This window comes from Haemaphysalis longicornis, unplaced genomic scaffold (assembly GCF_048455015.1).
Source record: "Haemaphysalis longicornis isolate Haplotype H1 unplaced genomic scaffold, Haemaphysalis longicornis Haplotype H1 scaffold_1, whole genome shotgun sequence".
NCBI lineage: Eukaryota > Metazoa > Arthropoda > Arachnida > Ixodida > Ixodidae > Haemaphysalis > Haemaphysalis longicornis.
The window spans coordinates 21,305,467-21,322,458 of NW_027526203.1; the positions used below are offsets into that span (position 1 = coordinate 21,305,467).

At 45.8% G+C, this 16,992-nt stretch overlaps 1 protein-coding gene across 1 annotated transcript in view; it reads right to left on the bottom strand.

Annotated features, from left to right (window-relative positions):
• LOC144157864 (uncharacterized) overlaps positions 1–16,992 on the bottom strand; it is a 70,562-nt gene that overhangs the window by 12,771 nt on the left and 40,799 nt on the right. The window contains exon 9 of the mRNA XM_077688618.1: positions 15,063–15,184. Within this exon, the coding sequence (XP_077544744.1) occupies positions 15,063–15,184 (122 nt within the window). The remainder of the gene's footprint in view (positions 1–15,062; positions 15,185–16,992) is intronic.

Below are 16,992 nucleotides of genomic sequence, written 5' to 3' on the forward strand. Positions count from 1 at the left end.
TAAATTTCAATGTGATATTCGGAATGAGCGCGCAAAAAACTATATAACTGTTAATCTAACTCAAATTTTTTGGAAAGCGCTTCACCTTCCCTTTAAGGCAATACAAGCGTAGGTCGCACCTGTAAGCCAATGCAGCTAGTCCTGCTCGTCAGCATCTTCCGACCACCACCACCACCACCACCATTATAATCATCATCATAATCTGCCAGCTCAGGTGCACTGCAGGATGAAGGCTTCTCCCACTGACCAACAACGCCTGTCCTGTGCTTCAGTCCTTATAAGGGCATAAATGGTGTATGCAGCAGCTCTATTTCACAATGTTCCCTTGATGAAGTAACACCATTTCTGTCGTACACTTTACGGCCTATATAGAGGTTGCCCCATAGGCGTCAAGTACGTGGGGGAAGCGGGGCGCCTGACCCCAGTGTGTGCCAGTGGCATAGCCAGGGGTGTGCTGCTGATCAGGTTTAAGCCCCTACCCCCCCCTACCCCTGTAATTTTTAGCATAGGTGCCGTGCTCCCTGCTACGAGCTTTAAGTCGTGTGTAAACAAAGGCGCATATCTTTCAAACTTGTCACTATTAGAAACATTCGCGTCTCAATGCCCGTTCGACGTCTGGGCGCTTACTAAGAACGAAATGCCTTAGTCAGGACGATTGCAGAGGGCTGCAGCCACCAAAGTTATGGCCTCCTCAGGCAAGCTAAGCGCAGGACGCCAAACGCTTGTGTGGTCCTTTTGTGTGGTTCCATATTATCCTCCCGAATATTATGTCTTGTCTCACACTTAAATGCGTAGAGAATTGTGGCCGATGTCGCCACACGGAGACTAAATGGTCGGCAGGGTCGTTCTCCACCGGAAGAGCAGCCTCTCCCCACACCGAATCCTTTCAACTCTCCCAGGCTCTCCTGCCCAACTCATGCTAGTTCGACTTGCTTCGGCTGGTGGCGAGGGCTGTAGCGACTGGCAAGGCAAGTGGGGTCCTGGACTGAAAACTTCACCTCCTGAAGACTAAGTTTGCCAACAATAAAGTTGTTTATCCTCCTCCTCCCAAGAGGAAAACCACATGTGACTTCAACGCAGCAAAGAAGATTATTTATCATGGTGTGGCGGGGGAAACAAGAAGCGGCCTGCAGTAATTGGCGGCAGAAAAACGGGGACCGCCGTCCATTGATGGGTGAACCAAAGGGAACCGATGAACTTTGCCTTTGTAAGCAGCACCGCGCACAATACAGCGGCAGCAGAAGACCCCTACAAAGTGCAAGAACAAACCAATGGGGCTACGTATCCTGCAAAATGTGTGGTTACATGAATGAGGGCCATGCGCTGGGAGAGGACCATTGTGACTAAGGCGCATAGCAACTGATAAATTGCTATGCGTGTTACTCACAAAGGTCCTCTTACTCACGAAGGTAACAGCGGCATCGATGCCGCTGTTACGCGCATCACCCCTTCATATCCCCTCTCTTTCACGTTACTGTCGACCCATGGCCTCCGAGATTCCCCTGTGTGCGTAACGCGCGCGGGGTGATCGCCATAACAGTCTTTCAGTGGGCTAATTGTATGGTCAGCGCGTGCGCGCACAGCGTTTCCCCTCCTGAAAGCGCTGCTGCAGACAGTAGCAAGACAGGCAAGGTAATGAAGCAGATAGGCAACTTCGGGTGAGGAAACCTTAATTACTAAAGGCACAAACGTTTGAATATTTTGTGGTGTGCGAAGTTGCCGAGAGTTTTCAGAGTCCTTTGGGGCAATGTTAGCATCAGTACATGAAGAGTTGAAACTATAGTTGTTCTTGCTGCAGTTAGCAGTTACAGTACTTTGCTTTTCAAGGCATGATACTCCATGTGAGGTAGCAGCTGTCGCTTGGTGTGACCGTTATCGTGACTTTTCTTAGCATGTTTCATGACGACACATGCATCCACCATAACACTTTATTTTATTAGCAGCTTGCGCAAGCGAAGTACCTTCGTACTGGTGGCAAGAAACAAACTTTCCTTTCCCGCAAGTGTTTCCTTGAACTCTTCTTTATCTTTTTTAAGTTGTCTGGGCGCAACAGCATTGTTCTTTCAATGCTCAGCCAGTTTGGCATGATAAATGAATGTAGGTGTTCAAATGCGCCACAGGCCACTATACTCGGGAACAAGTTAAGAACGGCAATAACTCGTGCTAATCACTCCGCCTAAGCGACGGACCCAGATGTCAACAAGCGCGCGTGTTTTGAAAGGAGGTTGCTATGAATGCGTGATATCGCCTGCCTTTTCTCATGTAGCTTGTTTGTCGTCACTGCAGTAGTTTATAAGCATATTAAGTCCTTAAAATCAGGGAAATGGCTCGTACCATGTTCAAAATATTCCCAGTAACGCGCTACTTGTGCCGCGCGGAGTAACATCCGGCTGCGGTGATGAGGCACAGCCGCAACTTCCGTTGCTGTTCTTAAGTTGTAACAGAGTATAGACACCTTTGCCTCATCCCCCTCCTACGGGGCCACCCTGATGTGACCCTGCCGAGATCGAGACCAGTTTCTAATATACGCTATAATGTTTCATGTGTCATTTAGATGAATCTTAGAACAATCATCAGCATTACCTAAGTGACGAAAATGACCAAGTAACTATCACCGTAAACAACTTTCCAATTTTTAGCAAATCTCGCATGTCTTGGTAGTCTAAAATTATCAGGGTCGCTGTTAACAGAAGCTATACTTTAACGGTGTAGGACATTTCGGTGCACGACGTTTCGGTGTGGACATTTTGGTGCACGGACATTTCGGCGCACAAACTTTTCGGTGACCAAACTGTCGGGTGCATGCTTGTTTTGCAAGAGCCGTTGCATTTTTATTTCTGCATAACGCGGGTTACGGACAACAACCGTGTGCAGCGACTGCACTTTTAAATTGACACTGTGTTTGATTTTTGCCGGTTATTTTAGAAATTGAACATTTGCATATTTTTGCCCATTCAGGGAACACCGGTTATGCAGCCAATGATTAAATTTTTTGGCACGTTTTTCTTTTTAAATTTACGAAAAGACGTTAATTTAATTTGCTCTTTTCCTGCAGCATGCAAATCAGCTAAGGCAATGAGCCGATGTTTACGATGGCATAATTCATTCTTAATAGAATTTTCTCTTAAAAGCCACACTCTTAATATCCAAAGAAACAAGCTTTACGAACATTTGGTTTCCCCACAAAAATGCAAAAATCTCATGCAGTTTTTCTAAGCTGTGCTGTTACGCTAAAATGAATTTGCAAACAGTTGTTGCCAGCTTTTTTTACGGACAAGTCTAGGATTGTCGTGGAGAAAGAACGGGCCTTTTCAATAACAGCTGCAGCTTCTATATTTTCGAAATGCTAAAGCGCGCGGGTTGTGCGTACAAATAGCAGTCCTACCCGTTCGGGCAAACAGAACTTCGTTTTGTGCGTTCACGCTTACTTTCTATTTATTTTTATTTTATTTTTCTCCCCCCTCACCCCCGCCTTCAAGTTGCAATCCATCCCAGATTTCTTTTTCAGTCATATTTTTGGTTTCCCTTGAAAACCTTAGACCTCTGAAGTGTCACCACATTGATGCAGTAAAAAGCTACACATTCAAGCATAAGCTCACACAACCCCTTTATTGTGCAACAAAAAGCTGCACAAAAAGCCACTGAGGACACAATGACCAGTATTGTTGGCCACTCTCTCCCCCCTCAAGGAACAAGCTTGCTGGCTACACCCTTCCATGCGTCACGGTCATATATGACCGTGACGCTCCAGCAATTTTGCTTCGTCGCCTTCGGTCGCCCCATCAGCAAATTAACTCTGAGTTGGGCATATCATTATATCATGCCCACCCCAGCCATTCCTCGCTTCATACCATTATAAGAGGGGAAAAGGAATAGTCTGGTTTGGCAAGAGCTGGGACAGTCGTATTCAAGTTTTCGAGGTCCAGTTTACACAGTGAAAAAGCACAAGTTACACGCCCCCCCTCCCCTCCCCTCCCCCTCCCCCTGCCCCCCTACCAAGGACTGGTACTCAGTGCCCTGTGCTCTGTTTCCCCCTGCTACACTCATTCAGGGGCGCCCCTGTAGATGCGATTGTTGGTTAATTTTTAAGGAGACCCGACACCGAATGCAACAAAGACGAGATTTATAGAAGAAATAATCGACCGGAATGCACGCACGGCCAGCGGGGGGTGGGGGGAGATAGGAATGAACTAAAAGCAGCAGCACCTTGCAGTGTTGGGTAAAGTGAAATCAAAGTGCTTGAGTAACACTTAGATTAAAGGATTAGGGCTGTTTGCGGGAATGCTAAAATAAAAAAAAATTGAACTTAGTGAATTAACAAAGTTAATTTTTAACATCACGTACACGTATCGAAATGGGGTTTTACGTGCTGATGCTCCCCCTCGATTTACTGTTCGTTTCCACGCAGTGTGGCCCAAACACAACTTTTGAACATTAGAATCGTATAATTAAAATACCAAAGCTAAGATGTCAGAATAGTGCCTGGGACATCCCATGCTTGGAAATGTCCGTACTTGCGCGTGCACGCACACACACACACACACACCGGGTGGTGCGATGATAATTGGAACACTTTAAAATTTTTTCCTCAACTAATCGCCGCTCTGTTCGTGCTCAAACTTCACACGAAGGTCGCATTTTGTGGTCTATTTTGTTTGACACTGGGAACAACGACAGTACTTACCTGGTTATTCCGAAAATAAATAAAAACGATTTTCACCTATGGGAAAATGGCGGCTGATTTGGACGTGCACGCCAGCGAAAGTTGATCTTGGAACGACGGCACCACCTGGGGTATGCAGAGAGAAACGCACGTTTGGAATTCATGGTAGGAAGGAGCCAAATGGTGTAGCAGACGATCAAAAGAATGTGAAAGCGGGTTTTCTGATCGTCTGCTAGCTCATTTGACTCCTTCCTAGGTGCATTTTCTGATCGTCTGCTGCACAGTTTGGCTCTTTCCTACCGTGAATTCCAAACGTGCATTTCGCTGTGCATACCCCAGGTGGCGCCGTCATTCCAAGATCAACTTGCACTGGCTCACACGTCTAAATCCGCCGCCATTTTCCCATTGGTGAAAATCGTTTTTATTTGTTTTCGGAATAACCAGGTAAGTACCGTCATTGTTCCCAGTGTCAAACAAAATAGACGACAAAATGCGACCTTTGTGTGAAGTTTGAGCATGAACAGAGCGGTGGTTCGTTAAGGAAAACATTTTAAAGTGTTCCGATTATCATCGCACCACCCTGTGTGTATATATACATATACATACATATACACACACAGTCTAACCTCGATTTAATGAAATTCGCGATATACCGAATTTTTTTCAAGTTTGCTATCAAAATTTTGCTAAATGCATGTATTTTTATTTCGAATTTACGAAGTAGTTTTGTGTGGCGCTTCCGATTTAGCGAAGTCACGGCAAGAAAGCAAGAACAAAATTTCGGTCGAGGTACGTTTTATTTTGCCTCTCAGCGCCTACATTGAAAACATTCAGTATTCGCATTAACTCTAAAAGGCTAAAATGAAAGAAAAGCAGCGAAATATGCGGTTGACAACAATTAAAAGTGATGAAAGAAGCTGCTCAAACCGCTAGCAGTCATGCACGGTTTAATAGTGTGTCCACCATTTTGATGTCTCTATCGTTGCCTACGCTAGCGCCCTCTATGCTTAGCTTGCCGAAGCCTACTTCAGGCTTTTCTTTTACGCGTCCTTGCTCATGGTGCTGCTGCTTTAGGTTGTGCTCGCTGATAACCACATCATTAGGTGAGTGCATCATTAGGTGAGTCTTGTAAGCAGCATGCACTTCAAGGGAAAGAAAAGTGTGCCGAACAAGAGCCTGAGGAAGCGTCGGTGAAACCGTCGGCCACCAAAGTGATGGAGGCCATCGACACTCTGCGGAGGCACGCAGGCTCACGCGAATGTTTAGGAGCAAGCCTCGTTAGCGCTGTCAGCATACGAGCGTCACATAAAGCCCACCCTGGTCAAAAAAACGCCAAGCGCTGTTTACACTTCTTCCCTACGACTTGAACATCGAGTGCTGGTGGCAATAAATTGCTCTCTTTGAATGTGGTCTTTTTTGTTTTACCCGTGTTCATTAGACAGCTGCGATGCGGAGAAACCTTTTTCTTTAGGGCTCATTAGGCATAAAAGCAATTGCTTAATCGAATTTGGCCGGAAGATATTTATGTAAGCTTTCCGCTTTAGCAGCAGCATGTAAGCGCTGCTCCACACAGTAAAGCAGTTTGCGTGTACAGTTAAACCTGGATGTAACGAAATTGAAAAAAGTTCGCAAATTTTCGTTACATCCAGGTTTTCGTTACATGCAGTTTTCAAGTAAACACCAGGGAAATCATCACGAACACCAAAAAAAACATACGGCAGATGCCGATTTAGCGCAACTTACCTCAAATGTTTATTTAACACAAAAAAACTGCGTTATTTTCGCCTGTGTGTTTCGCGTCAAAGACGACGCAACGCGGCGGTCCAGAGAAACGAACTCCTCCAAAGCTTCCGCATCATCCTGCGAGCCGACGTGACGGCGCAGCACGTCCAGCGCATCCAAGACCTCCTTTGCTGTAGGCAACGGGCTACGCCTAACAACAGAACACCTACCGGACCAGCCTAACCAGAGTGCGCTCGCCCGTTCGGCACGGCAGCGCCACCAGACGTCACAAAACATCAATGCTCGCATGGATGGCACGCACTTGCTTGCTGCAATCGTATGCGTTCTACCCGCCATCTTGCCCCATATTTTTTCCCCTATTATATAGAACTTGCGCGTTGTATTTACAAATTTTTAGTAGTGTTACGGCTCAAAATCATAAATGATCAGTGCCGCGAATTCATTACATTCAGGTCGATTACCGCAACACCTTCGTTACGTGGAGGTCACAAATACATGGACTTCTATGGAGATGGAGTTGGGGATTGGAAAAAATTTGTTAAATCCAGGAATTCGTTACATGGAGGTTCGTTAAATCCAGGTTTAACTGTACTTCACTCAAATCACAATCATGGCTTTGTCTGGAGTGTCGTGGTTGCATCATGTGCCCATACTGCAGAGCCTTTGTACATGAAAAAAGTCTTTCGAATGTTTCATAGCCCCCTTCCGCTGTTGGCCCGCCACACCCCTCAACGCCGCACCTAAGCCTACCACTGAACGGCCGAAAAGAGGCGCAACTTCGAACCAGCACCTCGCCGGGGTGAAGTTCACGGGGCATGGACGTGGGTTCAATTGACTAACAGCGGCGTTTAGTAGGAACTGAAATGAACAAAAGAAAATGTGCAAACCTAGTCTGCTATCATATTTAATGAGACGTTGCAGAAAAAGCACTGGTTTTACGACGGCACATGAACTATCATCGGCATCCGAATCCCATTGAGTGTTGAAACTCTTAATTCACACTATTTTGCTGCCAGTTTTAGCACAAATTTCGCTTTAAGTGATGAGGTAACTACATAGCAGTTGTTTCTGGGCAATGGGAAAGGTTTTGAAACCTCAATAACTGGTTAAATGAACTCTAAAATCGAAACCTCGATTTTACGAAATTCGTGATTTAAAGGAGTACTGACACGAAATTTCAAAGCTGAGATAACTATGTAAAACGCTTCCTTTTTATCAGGAGATATCTCCCAGCAAGTTTCAACAGCAACCGTTCAGCGAAACATATTTAAAATCCGTTTTAATCTTCGCCCGCACGAGAAAGGTCAGAGCGGGTCGACGTGACATCATCTGCTACGTGCCCCAAACTGTCGACGCCGGGGCTCCCGTGACGAAGCCGACGCGCTGGCTGTGGTTGGCGCGCGCTGCTCGGGCGTGTGTACACGTCATAGTTTTGGGACTGACGTCATGCTGCCCGGGCCTGTGGGGACAACGAAGACCTCGGCCGGTCTGGGCGCGCCACTGATCTCTGGGCGCGTGCGCGCGTGCGCTCGCTCGCGCGCGCTTCTAGAGAGGCAGCGATACGGCAAGAATGGTGACGCCATGTGATACTTGCTGTCATGGCGGCCGCTTGGAGTTTTTTTGTCGAAACCGAAACTGGCACGAATAAACGACGCCGTAAATGAATGTTTACGCTGCGCTCGACCGTCTAATCTGTCATTCTATGATTAGTGGGCTGGTAGGCACGCATATCAGCGAAAAAAACGTAACATAAAAATTTCGTGTCAGTACTCCTTTAACGAAATTTGCGCCCCCAAGTATGACTTCGTTATATCAAGGTTTAACTGTATACAGTGTAGACCATTTATAACGTAACCGCTTATAGTGCGGGACCGGATATAACGCGGGTTTTTGTGACCACCGGTTTGCCTCCCATAGAACTCAATGCATAAGCATACCGCTTAAGATGCGGTTGGCCGAAGCACAATACCGTTTATAGTGCGGTTTTTTGGCGGGTCTGCTCATCGACCGGCGCAGCTGGGGCATCGTTTTAGGGTAGCAAAAGAAAAAAAGAAATGATGAAATCGGCCATCTGATGCAGCGCGCACCCCTTGCTCTCTAACTTCGACACAGAAGCAAAAAAATAGGCACCCTTAAGTTCGCGCGTACGTGATAACCACAGCTGTCCTTGCTTGATGCACCTCGGAAGATAGCGACCGGCTCCCCGTCCGCGTGTGGCAAGTTGTTTCTATTAATTGTGAACCGCATGGCCTGTTTTCGCACACGAATTTCGCACATCGGCGTTGCGCGTGCGTTTTTTTCATGCTCGCGTCTACGATTCCACGCTCGCGGTGGCTTCTTTGCATGGCAGAGGGAGGAGCCCGACGATCTGCACCAATTGAAAGATGCGCACCTAATGGCGGGAGATTCGAAGTGCTCCGAGCCGGCTAGCCGCGCCAGAGGTGTTTAGGCTAAAGTCCCTCGATCAGATGAAGGGACTTTACTTTAGGCTTACCACCGCGGTATTTTTTGATGGGCACTTTCACAAGCAGCGTGGATGGCAGTTTATATTCCACTTTGCGGTCACATTATCAGCTCTTTTCTTGCATGAGCATCTTCGCTTGCGCCTCATGCGGCATTTCAGCGAGCGGTTAGAAGTGGTCGCTGGAGCTGCCTGCACCGCTTCACGGCCAGTGCCGACGCCATGTTGCCGCCTCTTACCGCGACGCACACATTACGTCAGTTGTATCCGCGCCGGCGTCGACACGTTTTCGCAAGCAATCGCTCCATGCAGTTCACGCTTTAGAATGTTGTGCAGATAAGCCACCGCTCTTCCCGGACAAGCGAGCCGCACGAAGATTTCCACCACCAGTACATTGCGCTGATAAGCAGCCGTCTTCGGCATCGTGAACACAAGGTGGGGTAAAAAAAAAAAAAAAAATCCCGCTGGCCTTTCTTATCATGTCGTGCAGCATCTTCATAGACGCAAAAAACGCAGCCATGGTATTTCAAAACACAAACACAATGGAAGTTAAAGTCACACTCGCCGTTTGTAAGACCGCGCTTTTGCAATGTGTGAGACCCGGCAGCAGCGGCTGACGTTAAAAATAATACGAAATAAACACCTTTCCTTCGTTTTTAGGCGCTGTGCGTTTGGGTGTAAAAAATTTAAAATGACTTGAGAGGTAGGTGGCGATTTGGTTGAATTCACACACGTTTTGGTTATAGTGCGGTACCGCTTATAGTGTGGATTTTTGCAGCTCCCGCGACATACGTTATAAGCGGTCTACACTGTATATATATATCAGTGCGTCGAACCGAAAAAAATACCTGTTCGGTTACGGTTGTGGTTCAGGCGAAATCATTTCGTTCCGGTTCAGTTCCAGTTCGACAAAATCACGTACCGAACTGGTTCGGGAGCTTGAACCGGTTCGCGAACAGGTTCGATGAGTTGAATTATCACTGACATAAAAAAAAAAACATTTAGTAGTTTAAAACGACAGTCAAATCAAAATATAAACAAAAATTCAAAATGCTGCTGGTCCCCAAGGGCAGTGGCGCAATTGCAAAGCAAACTTTACACAATTACGAGATATTAGAAAAACAGATGAGGCGGCGACCATTGACCACCTACTTTCTCACCAAGACTACGTTGTCCTAGCGACTATTCATAAAGCCACTGCCAAGAGAGATGACTGTGGGGGATATATTTTCTGCCCTTTCCTTTTTTTGTAGAAACCGCAATCGTTGCTTCGAATCGCCCATCATGCTAAACTTGAAGCCTTAAATTTAGGCCTGCATACTGTCGCATTCAAATACCAGCGCTTGATACCAATGGCGCACATTTTTTTATATTTGTAACGAAATAGAAAAATCATTACAACAGGCACATAAATACTACCAATGAATTAGATTATTTGGTCACCCTGAATAATTTGTTAGCTGTCACCTTATTGAATGTGTTAGCCACACTTTTGTTAAAAGTAAGCTTTAGTTAACGCTCAGTCACTGCATTATTGCTCTGACCACTGCAAGTCCTTTTGCGATAGCTATACCGGATGTGTGCATTACAATCAGTAAGTCATCGTACCGCCTGAACCCCGGCCATCGTTCCGTGTGCTACATTGCGGAATTTTATAACAGATTATTACAAAATAAAAGGGAAATTTGACACGCGGAGCATGAGATGGGACTTTTTTGGGTAGACGCTCTTTAATTCGTCCACAGCAGTACTCCCCTTTGGAACGAGTAGCAGTAGAAGTAATGGAGCGAGTTGGGCAGTCAGTACAAGTGCACCTTCGAAAAAAAGCAGATCTGAAAGATACAAAACTGCATCAGCAGCAATGGCTTCGCCATTGAGTAGCACCTGCGGTCACACTTGTCAAGTATTAACAATTTGCAGGTGTCGGACCTTTTAAACAAATTACGAAATGCAAAAAGTTTGCACACATCAGGTGTGGGCTTTCGCTGTTGCACAGTGGAGCACTCCTGCAGCTTGACTGCTCCAATAAAATCGCAGCTAGAGAAGGGCAAAGTCGTTTTATATCCCCTGCAAACTCCCTGGAATGACATTTCGTTTGGTCAGCTTGTACTACGCTCACGCTTCCAGCAACAACAGACCATTGCTACATTAGTGCTCATTCATTTCCCCTGTTGTTACATAGAGCGTGATAGTGTTCAGTTGTCTGGAGGGGACAGTGCGCGAGCGGGTACGAAGTTGATGGTACGTGAAGAAAAAAAGGCCTAAATTGCATTGACTGTGTAATAACAACGGAGGCTCGAACCGTTTCGGCATGAACCGGTAACCGTTATTTCTTTTTTCGGTTCAGTTCCAGTTCAGGTTCAGCGTGCTCAAAAAATAACGGTTCGGGTTCAGTTCCGGCAAAAATACTGGTTCAGTTCCGATTTTCGGTTTGGTTCGGTTCCGGTTCGACACCCTGATATATATATTAGGACAAATCCGAATGGAGGGCTCACCGTGTCTCTGCCCCCTCCGGGAAAATGAACTCTACGCCTATGGGTTGCCCACAACTTTTTTCCAGATGAACGCACAGTTCATCTCGAGACAAGTGTGTTGGAACATGCCGTTTGCTACTAACTTTGTTTCAAGTTGAAGCTGGAATTAATGACAATGGCGAAAATGTCTCTTGTAACCAAGGCCTCTTGTATGTGAAATTTTTAACACGGCAAACATGAGAGAACCAACCAGACCACTTTCATTAAAATGTCTCTTGTAAGAAAGTGTCTCCTGTAGGCTTGTGCGAATATTCGGTTGTTTCACATATTTGATCGAATATTAGGCTATTCAATGTTAGTTTTGATTTGATATCAGTAGTAAAAAAATTCAAAGTTCTCCGTAAACGTGAATAACGACGCTGGAGGCTACTTTATTTTGTTTTTTTACACCTGCGGAGGCACAGGCTGCACCGCATGACACATCGTGTTTTCAGAATGCACTGCGCACAGTGACTGCACGAATTGCCGATGCTACTCAATCATGGCGGCAGCCACACCGAGGTTTCATCAATGTTGGCAACAAACCACCAATCCAGCAAAGTCAAGCCAAGTAACCGCTACGAAACAAGAGCCTCTCTATGTGGACGCAAGCACACTGTTTGCGCAAGGGCGCATGTGTGTAGCCAAAAGTGGAAGAGCTGCCACAAGCAGATACTGTATTGTTAGTGTCAGTCCTACTACATTATGACCAGCACTGCAAGGGCCGAAAATCCACTACAGAAACACTTCATGAAAATACTCCCGTGCAACAAGGCTCCTTGTTTGAAATGCAAGGCTGTCCTACAAACACCAACAGGTACGACGGCTACCCTAGCGACGCACCTAAAGAGGCATCCGGACATCTACCAGAGTAGGCTCCTTGTTTGAAATGCAAGGCTGTCCTACAAACACCAACAAGTACAACGGCTACCCTAGCGACGCACCTAAAGAGGTATCCGGACATCTACCAGAGTTATCAAGACAAGTGTCAACCAGCCGAAAGACCAGCGCAGGTCAAGAACAGAGCGTGCAACTGTCGGTGGCCCAAAGCTTTAGGCCTGTGCACACAAAGCTGAAGCGATGACGAAACTGGTCGCTCAGTTCCCCACCAGAGGTATGTATCCATACCGCATTTTCGAGGAGCCTAGTTCATCAACAGCTAACCTAACCTAACCTATCGCCATGCCGGACTATACAGTGCCACCATGCACAACATTTTCTGGAGCGATTGTCCTGGAACTATATAAAGCTAGAAAGGAGGAGGTAAAAAGCAATCTCGCCAAGGTTTTTGAAGGCGGAGTCAAAGCCACATCGCTCACGACAGATAGTTGGACCTGACATTGCATGTCAATGACAGCTATGTGTGTATTTCTTGCCAAGTCATGAACAAAGAGTTTGTGCAGCACATGCACACACTGGCCTGTGCCGAAAGGGCGAAATCTCACACCACTGAAAGCTTGTGAATCTTCATCGAAAGCACCCTTGAAGAATGGGAGATCCCAGTTCAAGGCCTAGTTTCAATCTATAAGGTCACTCGCCGCAGTGGCTACGTGGCTAAAGCGTTGCACTGCTGAGTGCGGTTGTGGCAGTCGCTTTTCTGATGGAGGCGAATAGCAAAAACGCTTGTGTGTTCGAGACGTCGGCGCACATTAAAGATCCCCAGGTGGTCAAAATTAATCCGGAGCCCTCCACTACAGCACGCCTCATCGCCTGTGTAGCGTCGGCGCATTAAACTCTACAGTCAATCAATCCATCAATCTATAAGGTCGCAGACAATGGTGGGAACTTTGTATCCGCAGCGACACGGTCGACCTGGCAAGGCCTACTATGCTTCAGACACGCGCCCCAGTTGTGCACACATTCCAGTTGAAACGAAATGTGCAAGGACTCTCGCAGCTTTGTGCAAAATGCAGGACTGCCGTCAGAAGGTAAAAGACGAGTGCAACTGCCAGAGCACGCCTTCTTGAAATCCAGAGAAATGCAAATGGATCCCTTTGCATTCCCACATTCCACTGCTAATGTGCTATTTTTAACTAAAAGAACATTGCTAGTACCATTTATGTATTTTGCTTAAAATATGCTGGATGTTTTCTTTTTGCTTGATAGTGTTGACAAGGATGAAGTTTGGTTTTCAGTGGCTTGGAAAGGTTTTGCCGATATAAACCTCTCGTTTAAGAATTCTGCTACAGTTAAACCCCTTTATAAGAGACACGTACGACGAAGCAATTTCTGTCTTTTATGTGAGAGGTCTCTTACAAGCAGGGTACCATGTTTTCACTTACTGGTCAAACCCTAGTGTAATGCGGGCAGCATATGACTAAAGTAAGCTCAGAAGAATGCTACAGCATGTTGCAAAAGGTTTATTCTAATTTAGGTTTTTCCCGCAGAATTTATGAAATAGTTCTGAATCTTTGCTTCACGAGTGTGTTAATACTGTTTTTTACAGCAGCTTCTACAAGCTTTCTCTTCTTTCACTGTCTGTGGAAGATGAAGAACCCTAGATGTCGAGTACACAAGCCTGATGAATAGCCAGCGCTCACAGCTTCTCCTGCTGTGTGCTTTCGCTATTATCAGGCTTGCAGGACTCAACATGCGAGATGCTTTTTGATTGGAAGCTATGAGATTTGGAGAGCCCACTCCACCCTCCCAGTGGCTTGCGCAGACTCCCACATACGTGGTCGCCCTAGTATGCATGGCGGTAAGCTTCAACCACCTCTGTACATTCATTTCCATTGGCAGGGCTTATCATTTCATAGTTGACTGAACCACTGTGTTTGCTGAAGCTATAATAAATAGCAACTGCGGGTGTCTGTTGTCCCCTTTGATTCCCCAAGGGATGCAACTGCAGTTAGTGACTGGTGGCACCGCAGTGAAAATGTCTCTTACAAGCAAGATTGTTGACCAACATTCAAGGATAACTTGTCCTTTGTAACTATCTTACACCTGATGTCTGTCATAAAAGAGGTCAATTTAATGGGAAAGATAGGGTGGCCATCCATGTGGGTGAATAGTGTCTCTTATACCCGATTGTCTCTTACATCCATGCCTCTTATAACGAGGTTCAACTGTACTTTTGCCTGGGTGGTTGAATCAAGAGAGACAGACAGATTGATTGATTGTAGGGTTTAACACACCGACGCAATGCAGGTGCTGAGGCGCGCCGTAGTGGTGGTCTCCGGATTAATTTCGTCCACCTGGGGCTCTAACGTGTGCCAAAATCTCATACACACGGGCATTTTTGCTTTTCGCCTCCACCAGAAAAGCGGCTGCCACGGCCGGGAATCGAACCCACGACCTCGTGGTCAGCAGCGAAACGCCTTAGCAACTGAGCCACCACGGCGGGTGAGAGACAGACATACAGACAGACCAAAATTTTCGTGTGCAAGCTGTCTTTATAAACCCACTGCGGAGAATGCCACCTTTGCAACTGAAAACTGGTTTTTATTTAGTTACAAAATAACCAGGTTTAAGTGCTGTCATTGTTTTTGTGGAAGTTAAATCTTAAAATGCTATCCCTGTGTAAAATTTTAGCATAAAAAAGAAAAAGCTAAGAAGAAATTGCGCATTCTCACACTTGAATGCTTAGTACAGTTTCTAGTGAAAAGTGAGCCTGGGTAGCCCATGGGATTCATTCCTGTCGAAGCTGTAGGGGTGCTCAACAAGTGATGCAGGAGATGCCCACCTTGCTCTTTGGTGTGCAAGTGCTCGACTTCGCTTCCCAGGACTCAACACGCACAGACGTGGCTCCAGTGTCACTGATATTCCAGTGAAACTTGAGTGACTCAGTGCGAGGCGGTTGTCCTCCTGCACGCACAAGGTGGAAGGAAACACCGTCAGAGACTTGCACCATGGCCACAAGGAGCGCGTGTTCATTTCTGAAGAGTAAACCCCAAACGAGGGCGTAGCAAACAGCACTGCCACACTGGAATTGTCAGCATGTTAACAGTTGTATTAGTATTATCAAAAAGGACTTCTCAGTGTGAAGGCATCTCCCAAGGACATCTTAGTCAGCCTAGTAATTACGTCAACACAGCACAAGAGGTATTCACCCACGGGCTGGAGTGGTGAATATATGATGATGATGGTTGGATGTTTATGGTGCAAGCCCAATGAGGGAAAGCAGTGCCAAAAAGAGTGGTTATCAAACAGATAAAAAGTGCTAAAGCCAGTAAGGAAGAATAACAATCAGATTAGAGACAACGGAGATGGCTCGTGTAAAGGACAAGGTTCCGATTATGCACTATGACATTAGCTGTAAAAATTTATTCTCACATAAGTACACAAGTACTTGGAAACCCAATTAACTCTTGTTACTGCGTGAAATCGACCGATTTTTAGGGGTCCTAGTACTAAACATATTGGTTAAGCTCTAATTGCAGCAACATGATATGCAGATGATTTAACACCCTTTCCAACAACACCAGTTTTCAAAATGTGTTAATGTATCACAGTTGCGAATCCAAAGTTTTGTCCAGTTATCATAAAAAATGATAAAAAGGGATTGTGCATAACTCACCACCGATAGTACAAAGTTTAATATACATTTTGTAGGCAAACATTTCAAAAGCCCATCCTAGAAAAAATGTTAGCGCACATGGTGCCCCCACCATGCAGTGAAGCCCAACCCCATTTAAAAATAAGCAATTTTGGGTGGTTTCCTAAAAGAAATTTGGCGGTTTGACAATCTGCATGAAGTTGAGAACGAAACTCGGTGGTTGATTCCTGTTGTTCCCTGTCAGTTATCTCTCAAAACAAACATGCGGTTTATTATCTTCTGACTCGCTGTTGTAACCCTGCTTGCAGGAATGAGGTACAATGTGCTAGAATTGTGCCCTGCAAGCTTTCAGCGAGTAGCTGTTGCACGATGAAAGTTTTCAGCACTATGAGCCTCCTGCTTTGAGTGCCGCCTAACATTTTAGAAAAGAAACAATACCAAATCTCCATTCGTATAGACAGTTTTACTAAGCAGCAACACTAGACCTCCAGAGATACCCTCGTATGGAAACGAAACCAGCCAGCTTGCGGTGTGCAAGGCCGAGCGCTCCTTGTCGGAACTGATATTTGGCGTCTGCGTGTTATCTTTTGACTTGCGTTGAAGTTTTTATCGCAGAAATTGGGTTAGAGTGGGATTAAATCAGGAGAGGCATGCTTTTTTCGAACATCAGTAGTGGATGCTGATGGTTCCATGGAAGATAGGCTTGAAGTTGAGTAACTGCACATTAGTGCCAAATATGAATTTCGCGATGCACAAATGAAACCGAAACTGTTGCAAACTGTACGCAAATGGCCCTGTGGCAAGTAGAACTACAACACGACTTCTAACAATGAGCGCAAGGGCAAGAAAAATGCCTAAAATCATAAAATAACTTCGAAAACAGGCACTGCTGGATATTTTCAGCCGATATCAGGGAATATTACGGTCAGAGTGCACAACTGACGATTCGAAATTCTCTTGTGATTCACCATTTGTGCCCTGATAACAAAAACCAAACGCTGATGCAGAGTAATTTCGAGCGGCACGCCTTGTTTGGTATCAGTGACGCGCGATGACCATGCCCCTTTTCCACACCCAAGTGATCAAATCAAATTTTCGTTGCAAAAATGAAAAAAAC